This window comes from Lepidochelys kempii, chromosome 24 (assembly GCF_965140265.1).
Source record: "Lepidochelys kempii isolate rLepKem1 chromosome 24, rLepKem1.hap2, whole genome shotgun sequence".
Classification (NCBI taxonomy): Eukaryota; Metazoa; Chordata; order Testudines; family Cheloniidae; genus Lepidochelys; species Lepidochelys kempii.
In genome coordinates, this window is record NC_133279.1 from 7,926,948 (window position 1) to 7,952,021 (window position 25,074).

The following is a 25,074-nucleotide window of genomic DNA, read 5'->3' on the forward strand; positions in this document are numbered from 1 at the left end:
TAGATGGACGGCCCTGCCTCGCAGAGCTCACCATCCAAGCAGAAGGGTCACGATCCCCGTGTTACAGGCGGGGAAACTGAGGCTTGGGGGCGGGGGGACGGGGACACAAAACGATTGGCCAAAGGGAGTGCGCAGCAGAGCCAGGAATCGAAGCCGAATCACCCCAGAGCTGTAACCCCAAAACCCCGCTTCCCTTTCTGCCGGCAATATGCCTAGGCCTCCGTCCCAGCATTCCCTCCTCAAACCAGAGGGGCCTGGGGCGGGTCATATGTCCCTGGCTTTTAATTTCACCATCTGCAGCCGAGTCCTGCTCCTAATAGCCCTGAGCTTCGGGGCGCAGAGCTGGTGACCGGGACCTTGTATTGACCAGCAGTGTCGCTTGGCCTTCCCAGGAGCCCTCAGCAAGGCAACTGCTGCATAGCTGGGCTGTGTCATTGCAAACATCTGGGCCGTGGGACCGCCCCGCCCCTCCCTGGGTGGCCCAGACGCAGCAGCCAGCCCTAGGATGCCAGAATCCAGCCTGTGGCAGTGGGGTGGAGAGGGTATGTGTGGGGGCAGAATGTTGTCGTACTGACTGGCACGTGGTGTTAGCAGCTCCCCAGTAATTTCTCTACAGGGTTTTTAGTTAGTTTTTTGTCCTCCTTGATGTTGGCAGGAATTCGCAGCAGAGCCCGGGGAAGGGTTGGGCTGGAGGAGGCTGCATCTGGCCTGGCGGTGCCATGCAGTGGGCTCAGTCGGGGGTCAGGTTTACACCCCACTGCACATGGTGAACGGCAGGCTTCAGCCTGAAGACCCTCGGCCCGCTATCCCAGCCCAAGGTTCCCCCCACAGCTCTGCCGGTGTCCCTCAATCCTGCTCCCCACCCCCCTGCTCTGCCAGTGCCCCCCAATCATGACCCATAGCCCCCTGTTTTCCAGACCTGCCCGTGCACCCCAATCTGACCCACATTCTCCTCTGCTGTTCCTGCCCTAATCTCAGTTCAGCTCCTGCTGTGTTATACTTGGAGGGAAGCAGCCACTAGTGGGTAGAGCAGAGAGGGGTTGGAGGCAGGACTCCTGGGTTCCCACTCCGCCACTGACTCCATACAAATATAAGATACTGGGCAAGTCACTCCCTCTCTCTGCCCAGCTGTGATGTGGGGTGCAGTTCACATTTGAAAAGCTCCCCGTTATTCTTCCAGGCTGGTTTCTCAGCTCACTGGCGGTTGCCCTGGCGCAAATGACGACTGTTCGCTGGATGGTGTCAGGGATGTGGACATGCACTTCTTGGCAGTGTGAAATCCCCACCATCCATCCCAATTTGCCCTCCTGCATTGCAGCTAATGCTACGTCTGGGTTTAGGTCTCCAAGGTTGAAATCTGCGATCTTTCCGTTGTCTGTCTAGGCTGTGAGGCAGGGACTGTCTCTCATTGTGCGTCTGTGCAGCTCCTGGCACAACAGGACCCTGATCTCAGCTGGGCAGGGACTGTCTCTCGCTGTGTCTGTACAGCGCCTGGCGTGGCGGGGCCCCGATCTCATCTGGGGCAGGGACTGTCTCTCACTGTGTGTCTCTGCAGCACCCGGCGCGGCGGGGCCCCGATCTCAGCGGGGGCAGGGACTGTCTCTCGCTGTGTGTCTCTGCAGTGCCCGACACCACGGTGCGCTGATGGGAGCTGTTTGGGAATTTTTTTGACAAAATGTTTTTTGGCTGAAAAACGCTAATTTTTTTGAAAGTGAAGTTGGCTGAAACGTACTGGGTTTGATGAAACTTTTGCTAGGCAGGTTTCTCAAGTTCGGGGTGGAATTTCTGGAGGGGGAGACCCCAGCAGAGCCAATGGCCTAGTGGTTAGAGCACTCCCCTGGAGCGTACAAGACACAGATTCAAATCCCTTCTGTGCCTGATTCAGAGCAGGGACTGGGCCTTCTGCCCCCCATAACCACTAGGGCATGGGATATTCTGAGGTCTCCCCCTGGGGTTCTGTAGAAGATTCCCAGAGCTCTCTGTGCCCCCCCCCCCCCGTGTGGAATCAAACTGAATGCTACTCATTTTGAGGTTTTGACAAAATTGAATTCTCGTTTTCCGGCCCGGCCCCGGCCCTGATCTTGGCAGGGGCGTTTCTGTGCCTCCATCGAACAACCAGGCAGTACCAGGAATAATCCAGATGCTGAAAGAGCCCATCTGGATCTGAACCGAGGAGTGTCTTGGTTGCTGTCCAACGAGCTGCTCTTGGCTGAGGGACCAGCAAAGCAGCTCTGGGGTCTGCGTCCCACCCCCCCTTCCGGCCATCTGCTGCTGCAGCACCTTGCAGAGCAACAGTTGGCACATCCCCGACTTCCCCGCTCCTACCCAGGGAGAGCTCTGATCCCTGTGCCAGCGAAGCACCGAGAGCCAGCAGGGTGTGTGTGTCGGTCGTTATGTAATAGCTGCCTACTGAGGGCGTGTTGTTTGCCTAGGTGTGAGATTATACAAGACTGTGGGTTCTGGATACTCCCTGTGCAGATCACAGGAGCCAGAGTCCTGAGTGCCGACCATTACGCCATGGGAGCAGCTCTCCTGGGCGGGGAGAGGGTAGCTGGCCCCTGGCCTGGGGTTCTAGAGAGATGGGTTTGAATCCTGGCTCTGCTGCTGACTTCTTGTACGAGCCCTGGCAGGTCCCTTCCTCTCACAGGCATAGTTCCTCCATCTGTAAAATGGGGAGAAATCAGCCTGCCTTTGCGTAGTAGATTGTGAGCTCTGTGGGGCCGGGACTGTCTCTCGCTGGGTGTCTGCAGTGCCTGGCACAATGGGGCCCTGATCTCAGGTGGAACAGGGACTGTCTCTCGCCGTGTGTCTATGCAGCGCCTGGCGCGGCAGAGCCCTGATCTCAGGTGGAACGGGGACTGTCTCTCGCCGTGTGTCTATGCAGCACCTGGCGCGGCAGAGCCCTGATCTCAGGTGGAACGGGGACTGTCTCTCGCCGTGTGTCTATGCAGCACCTGGCGCGGCAGAGCCCTGATCTCAGGTGGAACGGGGACTGTCTCTCGCCGTGTGTCTATGCAGCACCTGGCGCGGCAGAGCCCTGATCTCAGGTGGAACGGGGACTGTCTCTCGCCGTGTGTCTGTGCAGCGCCTGGCGCGGCAGAGCCCTGATCTCAGGTGAAACGGGGACTGTCTCTCGCCGTGTGTCTGTGCAGCGCCTGGCGCGGCAGAGCCCTGATCTCAGGTGGAACAGGGACTGTCTCTCGCCGTGTGTCTATGCAGCGCCTGGCGCGGCAGGGCCCTGGTCTCAGGTGGAACAGGGACTGTCTCTCGCCGTGTGTCTATGCAGCGCCTGGCGCGGCAGGGCCCTGGTCTCAGGTGGAACAGGGACTGTGTCTTGATGTGTGTTTTTGCAGTGCCTGATACAACTCTTCTAAGCGCTGCTGTAATATAAATTATAGTGACCTGGGATGTGGTTCTCTGTGGGCTTTTGCAGGGACCTCGGATCATGGATTTCTGCTGTTTTTTCCCCTCTGCCATGTGGGCAGGGCTTTGGGCTCCCAGCAGTTACTGGCAGTATCCCAGCTGAGCCTGGCTGGGTATGACCCTGGAACCTTCTGTGCTACAAACACCATCTTCTACCCCGGGAGCTAAAGGAGCAACACCATTAGCTGGTAGCTATAGTAGACTCTTATCCTCTTAGACAGAGGAGGGGGGACAGAACCCTACACTCCCCTAGCAAGGCGTTATTATTACTGTCTGCGCTGAGCCCCAGGCATGGACCCAGGGTGCTAGGCGCTGTACAAACCCAGACCAGAGATGGTCCCTGCCCCAAAGAGCTGACAGTCTGAGTAGGGGCATCTGTCCTGTGTTGGTTCTTGGGACTGAGGGAGAGGGGAGATGCCAGATCCTTTAATCCCTAGATTGCGAGTTCACCCCCGGCCCACCTTGTAGGCACGAGGTGACTCAAGGACTGGAGCGGCCGTCGGGAGTGAGCACCCCAGGTGGGGGGGGTCCCTCCAGGTTGGCAGGGGAGCGGTACGAAGTTTGCCTGTTGTCTGCAGAACTGCCAGTCCAGCATGTAAAAAGCCAGGCCAGGTAAGGGGCTGCAGAGGGCTGTGGAGCAGGAATTGCACCCAGGCCAGTTCCCCTCAGCAGCCCAGGCGTGGTTCCAGCGACCACAGGCAGCTCCGGCCCAGGCCCACGAGCTCCCGGCAGCGCTGCTGGCCGACGTGAGGCCGCTTGTGTCAGGAACAAACCCTCTGGCGTTCCCCTGGAAGAGCTGGTGCCGCCAGTCAGCTCCCAGAGGGTGGCTGCATGGCAGGGCCACTCGGCAAGCAAACGGGGCACCAGCCCACGCATCACCAGCCCGGTGGGGGGCAGGCTGAGAGCTGGCGAGCCAAGGGGCACCACGGGGGATGTCTGGGCCTGGCAGCCTCCTTAGAGCGTCGCCCTCTGGGCTCCTGCAGTGCAGGTTGGGTTGGCATCCCCATCACTCAGCCAGAGGGTGGGCCCAGTGCTGCCCCTTCCCCCCTGAGCTTCATGTAGCGTTGCTGTGAGACTGTTGTAAAGCCCCTTTTCCTCACCCCAGAGGTGGCTGCATCTCAGTGCTGGGCAGGGGATCCCTGTATGAACAGCCCCAGCGCCCCACCCCAGAGGTGGCCGCATCTCAGCATGTGCTCCAGACTGGGATAAAAAGCTATCGGGAGGCAGCGTGGCTGCTGGGTATGCAGGCGATGGCTGCTAGGGGTCCCAGGCCCCATGTCTGCTCAGGTGCCTCCCTGCGCTGTGACTCAGACACGTGTGGCTGGCAAGCGGCCAAGGCCCAGGAGCTGGGTTATGTAAGCAGGGAGTTCAGGCAAGGCCAGCGTGGGGGTTGGGCCACGCTCCCCCGCCCTGCCCTGCTTCCCCTTATTCAAACCCCACCCAGCAGGGGGCAGCAGGCAGCTGAGTGGGCACGGGGTGGCGTAGAGGGCCAGACCCTGGGTGGGGCTGACAGTACAGGGGTGCCTAGGGGCCCCGACCAGGATCGGTGTGCTGAGTTCTGCGCCCTGACCTAGAGTGGGGTCCCAGTTGTGTCAGGTGCTGCATAGATCCCACCCACCACACCTGCTCACCCCAAGATCGGGGTCCCCCTTTGTGCCAGGCGCTGCCCAAACCCAGACCAAGATCAGGCTCGCCACAGGAACCCAGGGATTGTACAGGCTCCAGTTCTGAGATCAGGGGCCCCACAGGGATGGGACCCAGGACTGGGCCTTACAGGCCCCAGGACTGAGATCAGGCCCCTCACGCTCCAGAGTGAGACAGTCTCTGTCCCACAGAGCCCACAGCCCAGGGGGGTACAAGGCCGGGGAGAATCTCGTCTCTTTCGGCCTGAGATTTTTCTCCAATTCTTCCCTATCTTGTGCCACTAACTCTCGGCCCCGCATGCGGCCGGTGCTTGAGCCCTTCTGATTGGAGGCTGGCTGGGCTGCCTGATGGGACGAGAGCACCATGGTTCCCGCCACAAATTCAAAACCTGCCCCCCCTCCCCGCCCGCCACACCCACACTGCGAAAGGCCCATGGGTGCTGGCTTAAACTGGGCCAGCTCTGCTTGGGCCTGTGGGGGTGGGAGGCTTGGAAAAGGGAAATAAACTAAAAGCTGCAGGAGTAGACTCTGGGATTCTCTGCCCATCAGGTGCCCGGTGCCATGGCTGACCCGCCCTGAGGGGGATCGGTCCCCCTGTTACTCCCCTGAGGGGGATCAGACCCCTTGATAGTTCCCAGGAACAAGGGTCTGTGCTGGGCCCCGTCTCAGAGCCCCCTACTCCCCCAGGCCCATGGGCCACAGCACTGGCTGCTGCAAAGTGTCTCCGCCCTTGAGTGGGGAGCATGGCCCAGGTGGGGAGAGGGCCGTGAATCGGGGGGCGGGAGGGAGGTCCCCACTTCAAGCTTCAGCACAGCGAGCCGGGACGGTCTCAGCTTCTAGTAGGGCAGGGCCCCCTCCAGCCCCCAAAACCACCCGCTGTTTGGGGGAGAAAGGGCCAGGCCCAAGGCCAGACCCACTTCCCCTGAAGACAGGGCTGGACTCTCCCGGCTGCAGCAGGGGCCACACGGGACCCTGAGTGCACCTAGCAGCCCCGACTGCCCGCCCCGGGTGAGTCCCTCCTGGGGGAGCTCTCTCCACTCGGCCAGCCCCATCCTGGGGTACCGACTCCAGCCCTGCGCAGAGATGGCCCCGGAGCCACGGGGGTTAAGGCAAGGAACGAAAATAGCAAAGCTGCTTAGGAGGGTGGCATGGCGAACGTGCGGCTTTCTCCAGGCTGAGTACTCAGGGACGCTCAGCAAGCTAATCAGATTGATTTTCCCTTTCGGGGGGGTGGGGGTGCAATTAACCCTTTGTTGTAGCCTGCGGGTCGGGATTGAGGGGCACTGACTGAGCTGGAAGGGGCAGGGCTGGGCTAGCAGGGGCTGTGGGTCGGGATTGAGGGGCAGTGGCAGAGCGGGGGCGGGGCTGGGCTAGCAGGGGCTGTGGGTGGGGATAGAGGGGCAGCAGCAGAGCAGGGCTGGGCTAGCAGGGGCTGTGGGTCGGGATAGAGGGGCAGCAGCAGAGCTGGGGAGCAGGGCTGGGCTAGCAGGGGCTGTGGGTCGGGATAGAGGGGCAGCAGCAGAGCTGGGGAGCAGGGCTGGGCTAGCAGGGGCTGCGGGTTAGGATTGAGATGTTTCTCCCAGTATCCCAGCTGTGGGCTCCCTAGATCTGCCGATGCCCCCTCAATCCCAGTCACCACCTCCCCCACCGCCACACACCCAGCTCTGGGATGTACCTTGGTTCCTGGAGTGGGAGGGGAAGTGGAAACTCTCTAAGGAACTTACAAAGCGCAGAGGAGGGGCGGGGGGGGGGTGCTGTGTCTCCCTGGCTCAGTCCCAGGGGGCACGAGGTTTCGTGCTGCCCGGGTCCAGGTACTGTGGGGTGCAGGCAGGCTGGGCAGGGTTGTGCTCTGCCCCACGTGATTCCAAGTAGAACTGACCCCGCAAGGTCCTAGAGCGTAGCCCCTGCCAGGAGCCCCGGGGAGTGCCCACTGCAAGTCCCGCAAAGGGAGAGAGTGGGGTCCAGTGGTTAGAGCAATGGGCCTGGGCGTCAGGACTCCTGGGTTCCATTCCCAACTTTGCCACAGATTCGTTGTGCCCTTGGGCATGTCGGGGGGCTGATCCTGCCCCATGTTCTGTAGTGCGCCCGGAGCCCCTCCAGCGAGATATGTGAGACCTGGGGGTGCCACATCTCACAGGTGCCCCCAGAATCCATCCGGTCCCACATGGGCAGGCAGGCAGCAGGATTTCTGCCCCGATCGCTACGTCCTCCTCTGCCCTGCCCTGAGAGAAAACGAGCCCAAAGGGCTGAGCCAACGCTGACCCTTTCAATAAAAAAGGGCCTTAAAGGGAATTTTGCAGAAGGCTCTCAACGGGACCTGGTGCTCATTGTCCATCAACTCAGAGAATGGCTGTGTTACTGCCCGTTCCCACCATGGGGCAGCGGTCTCTGCCCTGGGGCACAGAGAGCGTCTATCTGCCCAACTGCATACAGCCCCACCTGTCTGTCCATCCATCCCCACACACCCCATCTGTCTACCCATCTATACCTATAACCCCATCTATCTGTCCATCCATCTTCATACACCACCATCTGTCTGTCCATCCACTCCTGTGCACCCCCATCTGTCTAAGGTACTTACCTGCCCCCCCCTTATCTTAGCAACCAAGTGCTTCCCAATCTATAATGGCTTCATCCTCGCAGCCCCCCGGGAGGCAAGTACAGTGTGGTTAGTTTCACTGTACAGGGGGAAACTGAGGCACAGAGAAGCTAAGTGAGTTGCCCAAGGCCACTCAGGAAGTCTGTGGAAGAGCAGGGACTTGAACCCGGGTCTCCCGATTCCCAAGCTTGCCCCCTCACGACTGTGTAAATGCAGGGGGTTCCTGAGATCCGCTGGAACAGTGCGGCATCGTTTATTACTGAGTCACTTATTAATCCGTCTGATAACCCTACCCAGTCACTGAGTTATTAATCAGGGTATTGGGCATGTGCTTATGGGGAGAGATCAATCAATAAGCGATGGCTCCCACTGAAAAATGAAAAGCTCCGGTCTTTCCTCTCGGCTCGCCTCGGCATCTTGCAGCACCCCCCTGCCGCCCCTCTGCTCTGGCCTTGGTGCGTGCAGGCCGCTGCAAGCCAGTACTCCGAGCCTGGGGCTTTGCCATCTCACCCCCCCTTGGCATCCTGTCCCCTCCCTCCCTGCCGTCCTGCATTCGCTCCTCCTCCACTCAGCCCACGGTCCCAGCCTCCAGCGCCCACCTGGTCCGTTCTCTCACCAGCCCCTTGGCGCTCTCTCCTGTTCTCGGGAGGAGGTCACTGTGAATGTCCGCCCAATGAGCTCATCTCCTCCCGCACGGCCCTCCTTACACCTTCAGAACTCCTCCGCCGGGGCTGGCCTGCCACCATGCTGCGAGCCCGGCTCCCCCAGCTGCCTGGGTCCGGCTGGTCTTGCGTTTAGATTGTCAGCACGTTGGGGCTGGGGCCGTCTTTGTTCTGGGTTTGTACAGCGCCTGGCACCAGGGGGACCTGGTTTGTGACTGGGGCGCCTAGGTGCTACCGTAATACACCTAATCGATAATGTACAGCGCCTAGCACCGTGGGGACCTGGCTCACGCATGAGGTGCCTCGGTGCTACCCCAGTGCAAACAGCGATAATAATATTGTTTTGACATACCAAGCGCTGTGTGTGCGTCATTCCCAGATGCTTTGATTGGTCTCTGCTGTAAGGTCTGCGATGGGGCATGTCCCAGGGGCATTTGCCCAGGGGTCACTTGCACTGAAAGGGGGAGGTGCTGGATAAATTGGGGTGGGGAATGGGTTGTAGAGCGTTTCTCCTGGAGGGTCTAGTGATTACAGCAGGGAGGCTGAGAGCCAGGACTCCTGGGTTCTGTTCCCAGCTATGGGAGGGGAGTGGGGGCTAGTGGGCTAGTTGAGGGGAATTTGGGGCCGGGAGGACTGGTAATCAGTCCCCTGGGTTCTATTCTGCGGGGCTGGGAGCCCCGCTTGGTGCTTCAGTTTCCCCATGACGCTCCAGTAGCCATTTGGGAGGGGTGGCAGGCTCTTGGGGGGGATGCCTGCAGGGGTCCTGGTGCAGCTGCCGTCTCACCCCGTCTCTCTTTTGGTTGCAGGCCCGATCGCCATGAAGAAGACGCACACCTGTAAGTACAGTTCCTGCCAACGGGCCTCTCCCCCTTTGCACTGCGCCAGACATCCTGCCCCAGTGCGGATCGCGGGCCCTGCCCCTAATTGTCCATGGGGCACAAGGGAGATCTGCAAAGCCCAGCTTAGACCCTCTCGGTTCATGTGGGGATGTGCTGTAGCAGAGGCAGCATGGTCTAGTGGGCTGAGCAAGGGGACTAGGAAGCCTGATACTGCTGAAATCAAGCCAGGCACCTGCACTGTGCCTCAGTTTCCCTCCTGTACATTGCGAACAGGGATACCTGGCCGACTCTCAGGAGTTGGGCAGTTCTTTGCGCCTGACTATGGTTCTGTTTATAAAGGGCTAATAAGCAAGGGAGAGGTTGGTTAACTAATTATAGAGTCTTGTAATACCCAGGAGCTCAATAGCAGGTTGATATTAGTCTGGGGCCCCTTCTCACAATGTAGATGCAGCCAGCTCACACCTGGAACAGGCTCATGGCGTCTGTTCACCCTTTGTTACAGCAGGGTAGAGTTACCATTGAAACTCGCTTACCACTTAGCAGCTGGCTTTGTCTCAGGGCTCTAAAACCCACCGGCTGGCTTGGATTGCTGTCGGGCCTCGCCAGGGTAGGGGGGCAGGACTGCTGGTCCAAAGTGGGCGTTATTTGATCCAGGGGTTCCCGAGATGCAGCCCCCCTGAAAAGTCACGTGACAGCCAAATGTTAAGGGTTTTAAGGGGAAGGGGGTGATGGGGGATAAAGAGCCCTTGGCATGGGGGGAAGAGGGCACCCAGAGCTCCTGGCATGAGGGAGGAGGGGAAGATGGGGTGCAGGAGAAGGGGAGGGTGAGGGTTGACACGGGGGGGGGAGGGGAGGGGAGGGTGGCGCCCTGGGAACAGGTGGTGAGAATGGAGAGGTGCAATGAGCTTGGCCGACGCAAGCGACTCAAAGCCGGCGTGGGACATTGCTCCAGAGCACCCCGGGTTCCTCCGCACGCAGGGGGTGCCAGCACTGAGCGTGCGTCTTTAGGGACTGTCCCATCCTGCCCCGGGAGGGGTGAGATCTTCAGCAGGTGGTCGAACAGCCTTGTCCCAGCTTTGACCAGCCGGTATGTTGGGGCGCGGGCAGGCGCTGCTGGGAGAAGCAGGATGGAGGCCAAGGACCCTGACACCCCCGCCCCGGCTTGCTCTCAGGAGAGGAGCAGACAGATCTTGCATATATTACACCCAGCTCCTCCTGTATTTGCTGTTCCAGTGCGGCTCCCTGTCTCTTCAGCTGGGCCGACGGAAACGGGGACGCTGGGGATATTTCCAAACATGGCTCGGTAAACACCGTCCTTGCAATATCAGCTTTGCGAGCCTCTTGCATGCCAGATTTCTCTGGCATCTGTGCCTGCCAACCCCCTCAGCAGCAGCCAGTGCTTGGTGCCGCACAGAAAGGCCCCGGGTCCAGCCCTGTGTTGCCGCCCTGTGATTCCTTCCTGACCCTGAAGGCCTGAAGCATGGGAGTTGCCATCGTTAAAGTATCGTCTGGTGTGCTCTGTCTCCTTCTGGTGGCTGGATTATGCAAAGAGGTCGAGTCGGCTGATGCTTTTGGGCTAACAGACGAGCTGCAGCTGAGGCTCGTGAATTCGGAACGAGGGGGCTGTGGGTAGCCCACCCTGCCTTGGCAAGCCCCAGGTCTGGGTGCCCGCCTGTCTGCAGCAGGGCGTCCTGGAGATGCACAGCCCCTGCCTTTCCTTTTCTCGGCGGGCTGCCCTGTTTAACCCCCTGCTGCTGCGGCTGGCTGGGCCTAGCTACGCCTGCCAGTGGGAGGGGAGGGGGGCCTGTTTCTCCCTGGCTCTGCCTGGGGGCTCCCTCTCAGCCAGAGCCCATGCCGTGCACGGTGGGGAGGGGGGGCGAGGTAGAGGCAGGCGCTGCGGTGAGCGGCAGGTTTGGTTTTCACAGTGCTGTGGTTAACTTGTCCCGAGGTGTGAACGCTCCTGGGGGGGCGGGGGAGCAGAAGGAAGCCCAGAGGGGGGGTGTTCTCTCCCCAGCCCACCTGCTGCAGAGGCTGGTCTCCCTCCCCCCACCTCACCACAGGGAGGGAACCAAAGCACAGCTGCCCCGGGGCTGAGCTGGTGGCGGGGGGCCTCACAGGCCACTTCCTCAGGAGGGTCCCAGGGAGGGGCGGGGGATCTGGCTGGGGGCATGGGGACCATGCCAAGGCAGTGGGGGTTGTATCAGCTGAGCCCTTCCCAGTGGGCCGCGCGGCTCCGTTGGTGTCTGCGTCGTGCCTGGGAGGGGGTGGGTGTGGGCGGGCGTTAGCAGGGCCCTGGCTGGCGCAGGGGGTTGTCGTGGGGCTGGAGATCCTGCCGCCTCTCTGGTTCGAGCCCGCTTTCATGAACTGAGGGGGGGCCAATTCCCATCTGGCTCCTAGGGGACCCCTCCCTGCACCTCCTCCAGGACAAGGACTCTGAGCTGAGAGACCAAAGGACTCGGTGAGCCATGGGCACCCGTCTCACCTCTTGCAGGGCCTAGGTATTTCAGGAGGCTTGTACTGCCATGGGGTGCCCCTCGGCCGGGGCCTGCTTTGCTGCTCTTCAGGGACAGCAGGCGTCTGTGCCCCCCGGAGCTGCACACCCTGCCGATGCATCGGGCCCCTGGCACCGGGGTTGTGAACCGTCCGGAAATCTTTCTGTGCAGGTGCAGGGCAAACCGCAAGGGTTTCCACGGCAGGTGCACCAGCGCCCTCCCTCTGCCCAGCCCTTCCTCTGCAGCCAGCGCAGAGTGGGTGTGCACTGAGCTTCGCCACGCTTTCGAATGCACACCATCAGGGAGGCAGCGTTGCCTAGCGGTCAGCTGAAGAGGGCTGGGCGGCAGGACTGCTGGGTTCTAGTCCTGGTTGTAGGAAAGGAGTGCAGTCTAGTGGTTAGAGCAGAGGGTACTATGAGTCAGGACTCCTGAGTTCTATTCCCAGCCCTGTCTGAGACTCGCTGATGGCGGATCTGGTGCCTTGCGGAGTCCGCCGGCAAGCTCAGGGCGAGTGGAAAGCACTGTGCCTGCTTCTGTTGATGGGAGTGCTTGGCGTTTCCCGTGTCGCCGGCGCTCCAGGGTTAGACGTGCTGAGTTGATACCTGCACCGTGCCACGGCCCGGCCAGGATCCGTGCGCTGTGTATGCCAGGCGGCGATGCTGCGGAAGCTTGAGAAGCACAGAGAGGATTGGTATATAAAGAGCCTGTGGCCCAGGAGCTCAGTGTGATTCACTAGGAGAGAACTGGAGGGATTTTAAAGGACTGGGATTGTATTTAGTTGCCCCATTTGAACCAATAGCGGTGTAGATTTGCCTGGCACCCAGGAAAATCCACATTAACCTCCTTGTCTATAAAACCCTGGTTCGTTCCAGTCGGCCCTGCTAATATTCCCTTGCATACAAAATTCTTCTCGTTTCCCTTGTCCCACCCTGTTGTGTTGAACGGCTCCCACGTTCCACACCAGAGGTGGCCGCATTCCAGCGCCGTGACACGCCCCACGTTCCTGAAGTGTGCTGGGCTGCAGGGTGCTGTGGAAAGGGCGGATGCAGTGCTGCCATTCATGTCGGGGTGGCTTTCCCTTTGTCACTGAGGCTTGCACAGCTCCGGGATGCAGAGCTGAGGTGCTGGTGTGTCTCGCACCTGGGGCTTGAGCCACACGTGGGTTACCTTTTCCTCTACTGGTGGAGGAAAGACGCCACACAAACCGCACGGCTGCTCACCGTGGCCCCGCCGGCCTCCACGTCCTCCTACCCTGCCGCACTGCCCATCAGTGTAGCGGCTTCAAGCCTGATGCAGCTAACGACTCACCACATGGCCAAGCCGGGGCCCTGGGAGCAAAGTTGATGATTCTGCCGTCTGGGCTGTGGCTGGAGGGAAAGCAGGTCACTAAATGACACCAGAAGTTGGGTCGGCGGGGGGGGGAATGCGTGTATCTATATACACACATGATTTAGTTGGTATTGGTCCTGCTTTGAGCAGGGGGTTGGACTAGATGACCTCCTGAGGTCTCTTCCAACCCTAATATTCTATGATTCGATGATATAAAAAAGACTTGGTTAAATTCACTGAGGGACTGAGGCACCTGGGTTTTGCTTCTGACTCTGGGAGGGTAGTGCGGCCTAGTGGTTAGAACACGCTGCCAGGAGCCAGAACTCTTGGGTTCTCTCCTCAGCCCTGGAAGGGAAGTGGTTCAAATAGGGTGGCTGGGAACCAGAACTCCTGGATTTGTCTCTTGCCAGCTCTGGGAGGAGAGTCGGGGGCTAGTGGGTAGTGCCAGGGGCGTGGAGTCAGGGTTCCGGCACCCTCTCCCCCGCTCTGTCCAAGGGATGGAGTCTAGAGAGGCTTGAGTGGGGAAGGCTGGAAGAAGACAGGAACACCTGGCCCCACGTGGTGAAGGGCAAGTCACCCTCCCTGTGCCCCCCTGCGCCGCCCCCCCCCCCCCCCACACACACACTTTGTGCAGCGCCTCAGGTTCCCTGGTTGTGAAATTGGGAGCCTGGTGCCCAGTGCTTAATTTGCGCCAGGGTTTGCCAGGGCTGAGCCCCGGCTCCTCTGGGCCGGGCAGGTGGGAGCCCCGGCTCCTCTGTCGTTACGAATCAAACTTTGCTGGTGCTGACCCACTGCCCGGGGGGCTGGGAGTGTGTCGGCAAAGAGCCCTGTGCCGGAGAGGCGGGCGCAGGTTTTAATGCAGGAGAGAGTCACGGGCTGTCGCCGGAGAAGCACAGGCTGGCCGGGCCCAGGGCTTGAACCCCCGGCCGTGCTGCACCCCTCTCCCCCAGCCCATCTCATTCAGCAATGGAAACTCGGCCTCTTGTGGCTTGTGGCTTTGGAACTTTCCAGTCAGCTGCCATTGGTTAGCCCCAGTGCATGGCGGGAGCACTGATTGGCCGGGGGGGACGCCTGTCAACCGGTCTTGCAAAGCCACCTGTGCTGGCGAGGCTGCTTTCAAATGCAAGCAGCCCTGGGCAAAGCATGGCACCCCGGGCCCCGCGCTGAGCTCCCCAGCTGGCAGCCAGAGGCAGGTGCTGCCGGTGCCCTCCCCAGCCGAAGCCGCCCCACAAAGCCGCTCACGCCGCCGGCACCATGAGAGGTGGGTGGTTTTGGGGGGAGATGGGAGATAAAGGGCCACCTGGAGCAGCGAGTTGGAGGGCTCCGAGCTGAATGGCCCTGGTGCGTGGCACAGACGCAGCCCTGTCTGCCTGCCTGTGGCGGCGAGGTGGGGTTACGGCTCAGGGCTGGCAGGCGGGAGGTCTGGGTCTCGCACTCTGGTCTAGCGGGGAGCGGGGTCTAGTGGTTAGAGCAGGGGAGATCGGAGATCAGGACGCCTGGCTTCTCATGCCCTGCTCTAGTGGGGAGCGGGGTCTAGTGGTCAGAGCAGGGGAGATCGGAGATCAGGACTCCTGGCTTCTCGTGCCCTGTTCTAGCGGGGAGCAGGGTCTAGTGGTTAGAGCAGGGGAGATCGGAGATCAGGATGCCTGGCTTCTCGTGCCCTGCTCTAGTGGGGAGCGGGGTCTAGTGGTTAGAGCAGGGGAGATCGGAGATCAGGACTCCTGGGTTCTCATGCCCTGCTCTAGCAGGGCATGGGGTTTAGTGGTTAGAGCAGGGGAGATTGGCAGTCAGGGAGCAGGGTCTAGTACTTAGATCTGGGATGTGGCAGTCATGACTCTGGGTTTCTCTTGCCCCTCTCTAGGAAGGTGTGGGATCTGGTATGTAGCAGACAGGTGGCAGTCAAGTCTCCGGAGCCAAGATTGTCAAAGGGGGCTAGTGATTTTGGGAGCCTGACTTGAGACACTGTGACGGGGCCAGACTCAGACTGTTCAGGACAGCTGCCCCATGTATATCAGGCTCCTTTAAGGGGCTCCTTGAATAAGTAATTGCTTTGGGATGTCTTGGCCCCTTGTTCCTTGCTCTGGGAGGGAAGTAGGGTCTAGCATTAGTGAATTAGACAATGGAGGCTGGGAGTCAGGACACCTGGGTTCTGTCCCTGGCTCTGGGAGGAGAGTGGGGTTTAGTGGTTGGAGCAGAGTGGGGCCAGGGAGTCAGGACACCTGGGTTCTGTCCCTGGTTCTGCTGCTCGCTCACTGTGGGACCTTGAACAAAGCACCCCCCCCGTCCGTGCCTCAGTTTCCCCATCTGTAAAACAGTGATAAAAGTCTGACCAGCTCGCTGGGGGGTTGTTGCGAGGCTAAGTCGATTTACATTGGCAGGCCGTTTTCTGCCCCTCGGACAGAAGGCGCTAAGTACATCCAAAATCTTCCTTCAGGTGGGGAAGGCCTGGCTCGGGGGTGAAGTGGGGGCTGAAGTCCAGCTTCTACCAGCCACGACCCATCCAAATGCAGCTTTTCAGAGCAGCTCATGGTGTTGGGTGCGTGTGGGTGATGGGTCTGTGTGCTGATGTGCATGCTAGGGAATGGTGCCGCTGACTGGGTGGCAGGGCTCTGGCCAGATGTCGAGGGGCCTCCGGGTCACTAGCATCCCAGAGGGGGTCAAGATCCAAATGGACCACGGAGATTGGGCTCCCCGCTCTCTCTAGGGCTGAGGCATGTTGGAGGAGATTTTCTCAGCTCCTGCTTGTTACGTGCACGGACACCAGTCTTGCAGGCTACCGATTCTATGCCTTTCCGCACTGCCTCTCTGGCTGTTTGGCAAACCCCTCTCATTGCAACCACGTCCCTCACGGCCTGATTTCCACGCCGCCCCCTGCAAACCTCACGGTCACCCCCGCGGTGTAAATGTTCTGGCCATCAGTGGGGTCACTCCGCATGGTTGCAGAGAACAGGATCTGGCCCGTCAGGTTCTGAAGCTGAGGTTTGGAAGGCGGAATGTAAACGGGTTCCCAAACTGGGACGTCCTCGCCTCTCAGTTCCGAAAGAGCCACGCCAGCATCACAGCCCGCGCGGGTTCCGGAGGAAATCCCATGGCAAGGAGTTATGGAGCCTTCCTGGGGTTTGCAGCGGGGTTGGAACAGCTGGTCTGCGAGGTTGGAGCTGCACGTTGGCAAGGGGAGCCTGCTTTTTGGTGTGTGTGTGTGAGATAATGTGTCTTGTGTGTGTCTTTCTTTGTCTTTTTTATATGAGTGTGTGTTTGTGTTTTGATGTGTGTGTCTTTGTGTGTGTGTCTAGATTAACAATGTGTGTATTTTGTGTGTGTGTCTCTGGATTAGTCGTGTGTGTGTGTGTCTTTGCTTTTCTGTGTACGTCTCTGTGTTTTGATATATAACATGCCTGTGTGGGTCTGTCTGCCTGTCTGTGTCTTTTTTAAATATGTGCGGGGACCTTGTCTGTGTGTGTGTGTGTGTGTCCGTCCGGATACAGAACGTGTGTGTCTTTGTGAGTGTGTTTATTTAGACATCTTTGCTATTGTGTATATGTGTGTGTCTAGGTTTCACTAGATAATGTCTTTGGGGGTGTGTGTGTATTAATCCTGTGTGTATTTGTGTGTGTGTGTGTGTGTGAGGGCACATCGCAGCAGCTGAAGCCATCTAAAGCTGCCCCATACTACGGAGTTCCTATTGCGTCGATACACCCCTCCTTTCCCTTTTTGTTTTCAACACGGACTGGCTTCCAGTCCCGTTCCCCCCCCCCCCAAAGGGATACGTGTCAATTACATGCATGTCACCCCCGGCTGTGGAACAGGGACGTGCCAGGGTGTAGATCAGCCTGCAGAAGTATCGAGGGTGAGGTGGGGAGCCCGGTGCTAAGCAGGCTTCTGCAGGCCTCACAGCTTTTGCCGGCTCCGAGTGGTGACGGACGAATCCCCGGACACCCACAGCCCTGTGCGCTCTGGCAGAGCTCCTTGTTAGCGAACGAAGAGGCCGAAAGGCCCGGAGAAAGTGGACAAGGACAGTAATAGCGTGATTGCCACCCTGGCAGGAGCGCGGCACCATACACTGGGGCCGCTGCACTTGTGTCCCTGGCCGATGCCCGGGGCTCAGCAGAGCTGAGCCGGCAACCCACGGCTGGGAGCAGGGCTAGATTTTAGAGAGACTGGGGTGGGTGAAGGGGCACAAGGAGCTGGTGTGGCTGGGGTGAGCCATGCAGGGAGCTGTGGGGGGGGCAGGGATGAGGCCCCAGTGTCCAACGGGTGGGGGGCACATGGGAAGCCGCGGGGTGGTGCAGGCACAGGGACCTGGTGTCAGAGGGAGGATCTGAAGGGGGAGTGAGGAGATGGGGGGGCTTGTGGGAAGCAGAGGGCTTACAGGCATGAGGGCATGAGGACCTGGCAAGGGGGGTGGGTAGCCTGGGGCAGGGGCACAAAGGTGTGAGGACCCAGTGTTAGGGGGATCAGAGACTGGGGAGGTGAGGAGCCAGGTCTGGAGGAAGGCTGTGGGAAGCTGGAGGGGGTGGCCACAGGCACCTGGGGAGGTGGGAAACCTGAGGGAGGGGTGTGAGGAGCCAGCGTCGGAGGGGGAGCACCTGGCATTGGGGAGGTGGAAAGCCTGTGGGGGGGGCAGGTGCGAGGAACCAGTGTCTCAGTAAGGCATGTGAGAAGTTGGGGGGGACACAGACACAGGGACCCGGTGTGTGTGGGGGAACGTGTAGGAAGCTGGGGGGGCACAAATGCGAGGACCTGGCCTGGAGGAGGCAGTGTAGGAAGCTTGCGGGGGGGGGGGGGCGCATAGACACGAGGACCCGGCGTGGGGGAAGCTGTATGGGAAGCTGGGGGTGTGTGCAGATGCGAGGACCTGGTGTGGGAAGCTGAGGGGGACACAGACGCGGGGACCTGGTGTGGGGGGATGTGTGGGAAGCTGAGGGGGACACAGACGCGGGGACCTGGTGTGGGGGGATGTGTGGGAAGCTGAGGGGGACACAGACGCGAGGATCTGGTGTGGGGGGAAGCTGAGGAGGGCGCAGATACAAGGACTTGGTGTGGTGGGGATGTGTGGGAAGCTGTGGGGGGTGCAGATGTGAGGATCTGGCCGTGGAGGAGGCACAGACGCGAGGACATGGTGTGGGGGGGACGTGTGGGAAGCTGGGGGGATGTGCAGACGTCAGGACCTGGCTGGGGAGGAGGGTGTGTGGGAAGCAGGGTGGGATACAGATACAAGGACCTGGTGGGGGGAAGTGTGGGAAGCTGGGGGGGGGCGCAGATGCGAGGACCTGGCAAGAGGGGGCACACAGACGCAAGGACATGGTGTGGTGGGGACATGTGGGAAGCTGGGGTGGGCGCAGACGTAAGGACCTGGTGGGGGGGGGCATGTGGAAAGCTGCAGGGGGCGCAGATGCGAGGACCTGGTGTGTGTGTGTGTGGGAAGCTGGGGGGAGGCACAGACGCAAGGACATGGTGTGGTGGGGACGTGTGGGAAGCGGAGGGGATGCAGACGTGAGGACCTGGCTCGGGGGACCGGGGGGGGGGGCGCACAGACACAAGGACATGGTGTGGGGGAGGTGGAAAGCCTGGGGGGCGGGGGCGAGACTGAGGTCAACGTTTTCAGCATGCGGGTGCCTGACTTTGCAGGCCTCAAAGGGCGCTGATTTCCAGGGGGGGCGGGGGCTCATCACTTTCTGAAAATCAGCCCCCTTTATGGTGCCCCAACTGGAGCCCAGAAAACCAGGAGCCACCTTTGTAAACCTTGTCCACATGGTCGCCCAGGGAGACTCTGGGAGAGCCAGGAATTGAGCCCAGCCCCCCCCAGTCCCAGAGCTGCACCCTAACCACTGGGCTGTCCTGCCTCTCCGTTGAATTCCCCGAGGATTTAGGCAGCTGATTTTGGCAGCTCCTTTTGCAAATCCCTAGCTTAGGGTCCTCGAGCCAGATAATTCCCACTCATCCTGGTGCAAACCCAGCGTAACTCCAGTGACTTCACCCCGGAAGGAAGTAACCCATAGATAACAGAGACATGGCGAGTGCCTGTCAGGGTACTGAATCCATTTCCCTGCTGTGCATGCTGGCGCCCAGCTACAGGGGATCCTGCTTCTCTTCCCTTTGTTCTGTGTTTCGGCACACCACCCTGTTTGAACTGGGACCCGCCCCCCCATGTTTCAGATGGGCACTCCCTGCTTCATGCCTTGATGCTGAGTCTAGGCCCAGGATTGGAGATCCCCCCCCACCCGCCCTGAAGGATTAGGCGTTTGGCCCCAGGGGAACAAATATCTCCTCACCTGTAGAACCTTTGAATTCCCACCCAGGCTCCCAGCCTGGTCTTATGTCACTAACTCTTCAGGGATGTTTTAGACTCACTAGGCCAGGTGCTCGGCTGATGTGAATCAGTGTCGTTCCGTCTAAGTCAGCAGCGCGACGTTGATCCACAGTTGGCTGGGATCTGCCCCGTTGGTGTCAATGGGGCGATGCGGATTGACACCAGTTAGGGGGCTGGCCCATTGACGTCAATGGAGCTGTGCTATTTTACTCACGCTGAGGATCTGTTCCATTGACGTCAGTGGAATCAGCTGGGGATGTGGCCCATTGACATCAAAGGAACTACGTCCATTTACGCCAGTTGGGGTTCTGGCCCAGCACATTGTTCCATTTTCTCCCCTGTGCGAGTGGAATAAATGGTCTAATTTAAAACCCCAGTGAAATTGTGTTGAATGTCCGATGTCACACCCCTCTCACAGGCTTTTAGCAGACCCTAAAATCGACAAGGCAAAATAAAAATATACAAAAAAGAAATTAATGAACCTAAAATAGATAAAGGAATGGCCCATGTAGATATAGTGTAGACACCACTGAGAATGCAACCATATTCCTTCAGCCATAGTCTGAGCTCAAAAACACCCCTACACTGCAACCCCCCTGGCAGTGACCTTGAGCAGGAGTCCAGCCCACAGGTACTTAAAGTCCCAATCCAGTACAATCTGTGCTGGGGGACCCCTACACCCGTGCGGGTCTGGCCAATGTTTGTGATCTCGCTAGCCTGGCAATTTGTCACATCCATTCCCTGGCCCTGAAAACTGTTTCTTGCCCATGACGGAGGGAAATCTGATGGTTTGTGTTTCTAACGTTTTTTTTTTTAAAAAAAAAAAACAAACAGCGGACGAATTTAGGGGTTTGGAACAATTGAACTCCTTTGGGGAGGGTGGATATCTTTGTTCCTTTTTGCCCCACGTACACAGCGCTGACCTCTCTTCAGGCTGCAAATACTCTGTAGAGCGCTCATTGATCGTGGGAAACCTGTAACCTTGTCCCACTTCACCACCTATGATGATTATTTATTTATATTTCAATAGCATCTCACGGCCCCAGCTGAGATCTCCGCCCCATTGTGGTAGATGCTCCATGAACACTGAGAGAGAGACAGACCCTGCCCCAAGAGCTCACAGTCTTTAAATAGACAAAACAGGCAAAGTGTGGAAGGAGAAACTGAGGCACTGATCGGGGAAGTGACTCCCCAAGATTGCATAGCAAGTCGAGGGCAAAGCAGGGAATAGAACCCAGGAGTCCTGGCTTCCAGTCTTGCTCTAAGAACAAAGGCCAGGCTGCCTCTCAGAGCCTGGAATAAACCCCACAAATCCTGGCTCCCTTTGTCCCCTTCTAACTCCTAGGCCACACTGTTGCTCAGAGGCAGGAATGGACCCCAGGAATCCTGGCTCCCAGTGTTGTGCCCAGATCATGAAACCTTACCCGCCCCCCCACTCCCTCTGCCCCCGGCTGCCTCCTTGGGTCAGCGCTCGCTCCCGGCACGGAAATTCAGCTGGGTTTGGAGCTTGTGTTAGCTCGTGCCTTCAGCTCAGACTAGCTCAAGGGGAATTTTGTTTAAACAACTTTCTGAACAGTTCCTTTCAAAAGAGCCCACCCCAGCCAGCCACAAACAGCCTCCCGGCCCCTTGTAGAAGTCTAGGTGGGGCTGGGCTTTCTCTCAGCTCCAGGTTCAACCAGCCACCACAGCTCTGACTCGGCTCAGCCCACCTGAGCTGGAGACCCTTTGCCCCTCACCCCCTTGCAGCCACTGCCTGCGGAGGGCCCTGGCAGCAGGCAAAACGGAACCTCGGGGCGGGAAGGGAGGGTTGTGGGTTTTCTGCATTCGATGCCACGCGTACAGGTTAGTGCTGAAGAGGTGGAGGGAAAGTTGCTGATTAAGGTTTTTTTGATCTGCTGAGGGACTCTGTGGTCTGGCTCTCTGTTCACCATCCGTTCGCTCAGTTCATGCGCTACTCCCAGGCTGGGGCGGTCAGAAGTGTCAGTGCCTTTAACTACTCTGGCCAGGAAAGGCAAAGCAAGAGCTGCAGAAATCTCTGATCATCAGCCCAATGGGCTCCTTCCTTCCTTGGTTTGTGGCTAGTGATGCTCGGCAGTCAGTAGCCAGATTCCCCTTTGCAGGGAGGTGCAGTTTCTTCTAAGGCAGTGGAGCCTGGTGGATTTGAACCTCCTCCCCCTGAAAACAGTCACAAAACTACCGCCAGATCCCCAATCTCCATAGCTGGGTTAATTTAATTTTAACTGCCCCAGTTTACGCTGGCTGAGGATCTGGCCTGGGCTGGTTTAGCTAGTGCAGGATCGGAGCCCTATTCACCAGCGCAGTCTTCCTCCCTGCCTGTCTGCATGCCCGGCTGTTGTGGGACTCTCCTGCGTCCCTCTGCCACTTGCGGTCAAAACCGGTTCCAGGCCCACCCTCGCCCGTTGCTGTTCCTTTGATGACATAACTTGCCCCATTCCACCGCGTGTGTCTGTGGGTGGCAGGAGATGGTTTCCTGTAGCCATCTGAGGGCGTGGGAGCAGCAACCCCAAGCAGAGAGGGCCCTAATAACAACTGTGGGCTGCTTTTCAGACCTTGCTCCCAATGAGCAATGAGCAGCCCGAAGCTAGAGATTCCTAGAGGCCAAAGGCAGGGAGACCCCACCGAGCCTCCTACGGTCCACTCTCTCCAGGACTTTGGCCAGTCCTTCCATCAGGCTCCCAGGCTGTCAGACCTTCCCAGCGACTTCCAAGCACTCAGCCCCCAGCAGTGTCCCTGGAGAATAACAGAAGCCGCGCTGCGCTGCGGAGAGGGGGCGCCTCAGAAAATCTGTTTTAGTGGTTTGTTGTTGTTTTCTTCCCTCTAATCTTCTGGTGTGTGTTGTATATACCTGGGCAGAGCGAATACACTACTGTCGGAACCACAGACATAAAATCAACCCACCAAGCAAAGGGATTCAAATGTTTATTCTGTGTCTATACCGCGCCCTGCACGGCAGGGTTGCAGTCTGTGGCTGGGGCTTCTAGTGCTACCGTAGTACACCTAATAAATAATAATGTGCAGCGCCCAGCACAACTGGGTCCTGCTCTATAACTGGGGCTCCTGAGTACAGATAGTATATGGGAAAAATTAGCTTATCAGTTTCTGCTTCTTTACATTTACTATCCCCTATTACTTATCCGATACCTCTGCTGGGCTCCCAGCCCACTTCATTCTTCTCTTAAAAAATGTTCCAATTAATAATTGGCTGTTCCAGTAATTTGTGTGTTTTCAGAATTGGTGAATTTAAAAATGATAAACCTCAAACCCCACGCCCCGAGATACAGGCCTGACTCGGCTTTCCCTAGATGCAGTGACTTACAGGATCTCTGTAAATTTGCGATAGGAAATTTCAGATCCTTTTTTCTTTCCAAGAGCCTTCTGAGAAACAACGGGCCAAATCCTTAGCAGGTGTAGATCAGTGTCATTCCATTGAAATCAAGGTAACAACCTGCTTTATACACTCTGAGGATCTGCCCCAAATCTTTTGCTTCAAGATGTGTTGAGGGTTTTTTTCAATTAATATTTTGTGTTACCAGAAAAAAAAAAAAAGATTGCAACTCATAATACTGTTTCTAAGTGTGTTCCGGGTATTTGTGTAGTTTCAGTAGAATTGCTTTGAGGTTTTACTTGTTGCGTGTGTAGAAAATGGGGAGACATCAGGTGGATTGATTTAAATAGAAGCGATTAAAATCACCACTTTTAATCATGGTTTAAATCAGCAAATAGGAAACCTTAATTTAAATAATCAAGTTTAATTGTGCTTTGTGTTTGTCCCTTTCAGTTATCTTCCTAAAGAAAAATTGATTCTCATTGGTTAGTAACCATTAAAACATTTTGCTTTGCAACTAAATATAGCCTTCACAAAAATGTTGGTGCTGTTTGAGCCAGGAGGCTACACTATATCTACACGCATTTATTTAAGCAATTTATTTATAGCACTTAACTTACTTTTATTCAGATTTTAAATTTTTTATGATGTTAGAAAATGGTGAGTGATGCATTTCTCATTTACTGTATGTGATTAATTTTTTATTCATGATTTGTGTCAAGTTATATATGGATGGAAATTGCAATTCAAACAAAAATGCATAAAAGCAGGGTTTTCCATTTTTTTACAGTTAGTTGAATAAAAATACCTTTAAATGTGCTGTATTCATAAGAAACAAAAATATGTGAATCAAAACATGTTTTGTATTTCAAACTAACTGATTTTCCTGGAAGATTTTAGAACTAATAGAGTTTGTCCTCTCACACCTTAGCTTTTATTCATAGATTGGAAAAGGGAAAACAAGCTTTCCTGCTTTGTCAGCTCCCAGTTGGTTTCTTAACTTTGAATGAACTAGCCATTGAATAAACAGAAATGACGAAAGTGTTCTTTCTGCCTGTGCTCAAGAGGTTGCTGCTGTCAAAAGCTGATTTAGAACGACTTCAAACTCTGGTTGCAGGCGCTTAGCCGGTGACTTACACGAGTTCAGTGGTTTGACTTTCTTTAAAATTTGGCAGCTGCGTACTGCTTAATATTATTTTCTGCATTTCATTGAAATGATTTTAATAGATTATAATGAGTGTAGGTCTTAACATAGGTGCAAATTTATTTTTAAATAGTTCACTTTAAGAAAAAATGTACCTGCTTTAATTTAAATTTAAAAATACAATTTTTTTAAGGTATTTTTTAAGTCATTGATTTTTATCCAGCCTGGGAGGCATGTAGAACTGGAAATCTGATGATAGGGCCTGATTCTGCATAGCGCTGAGTGCCTTTAACTTCCATTGAAGACGTTTTGCAGTCTTTATAATTATGTGTATTGTGGTTGCACCCAGGAGCCCCAGTCACCGTGGTACTAGGTGTGGTACCGAGGCAGAACACAAAGATTATATGAGTTTTGCTACACGTTTTCTGCCTGGGGATTGTAGCGTTTGTGGTGTGGTTTAGCGTGTGTGTAACCCAAGAAGTAGATACAGCTGAATTCTGTCTTAGCTCTGGTAGAATTTCCACTGATCTAAGAATTCAAAGCTCTTAGGATAACCGGTTCCCAGACTGCATCTTCTTTGTTGTGTGGTTTTCTCTCAGTGTTGTGAATCCCAATAACCATTGCAGTTTCCTAAAGGCAATATATAGAAGTGACTAAACTAGCTAGCCGTGCCCCGAATCAGGGTATTTGAAATGTTGTTCTATAGTGAAAGCAATTGTAATAACGTAGTTTGAACTGATTTGCGAAAGTGATTTCATCTCCTGTGATCAGTTAACGCAAATATATTTAACTCTTGGACAAAGTATAGTTTCCTTGTCAGTGATATTCAAGCCTCTTATCTGAGGCACTGAGAATATAATGAAAGTGTATTCATTGGGAGAGTTTTGCTTTGAAGGGAAGCGATAAACAGATACATACAGAGAGAAGAATAAAGGGTGGTAGCAAGAGCTGAGGTTTCAGAGACTATATTGATGCGTTGGGTTCTTAAACCCGAAACTGCTTTTAAAATACATCTCCCTTCCTTTCCCACATTTCAATTAGTGATGCCATAGTCAGAGAAATACTCAGTGTTTTTTTCCAAAGCCCGTCAGTTGTCAGGGTGGGACAGAGAGGAGTGGGGTTCGTAGCAGTAAGTGAAATGCCACTGTTGTCTCTTAATCTGAGCGCATATTTTGTCAAATTTCATCTCCAACTACGTGTATATTTCCAGTAAGATCCAGGGCTACAGCTCTTACAGTAGAAGCCATGTTCAAATCAGATGCAATATGAATTGGATGAATACGGGCT

At 56.6% G+C, this 25,074-nt stretch overlaps 1 protein-coding gene across 2 annotated transcripts in view; it reads left to right on the top strand.

The window, feature by feature from the left end:
* RORC (RAR related orphan receptor C) overlaps positions 1–25,074 on the top strand; it is a 67,301-nt gene that overhangs the window by 11,534 nt on the left and 30,693 nt on the right. For both annotated transcript variants that reach the window (XM_073322962.1, XM_073322963.1), the window contains exon 2: positions 9,134–9,163. In XM_073322962.1, coding sequence (XP_073179063.1) covers positions 9,134–9,163 — 30 coding nt within the window. The remainder of the gene's footprint in view (positions 1–9,133; positions 9,164–25,074) is intronic.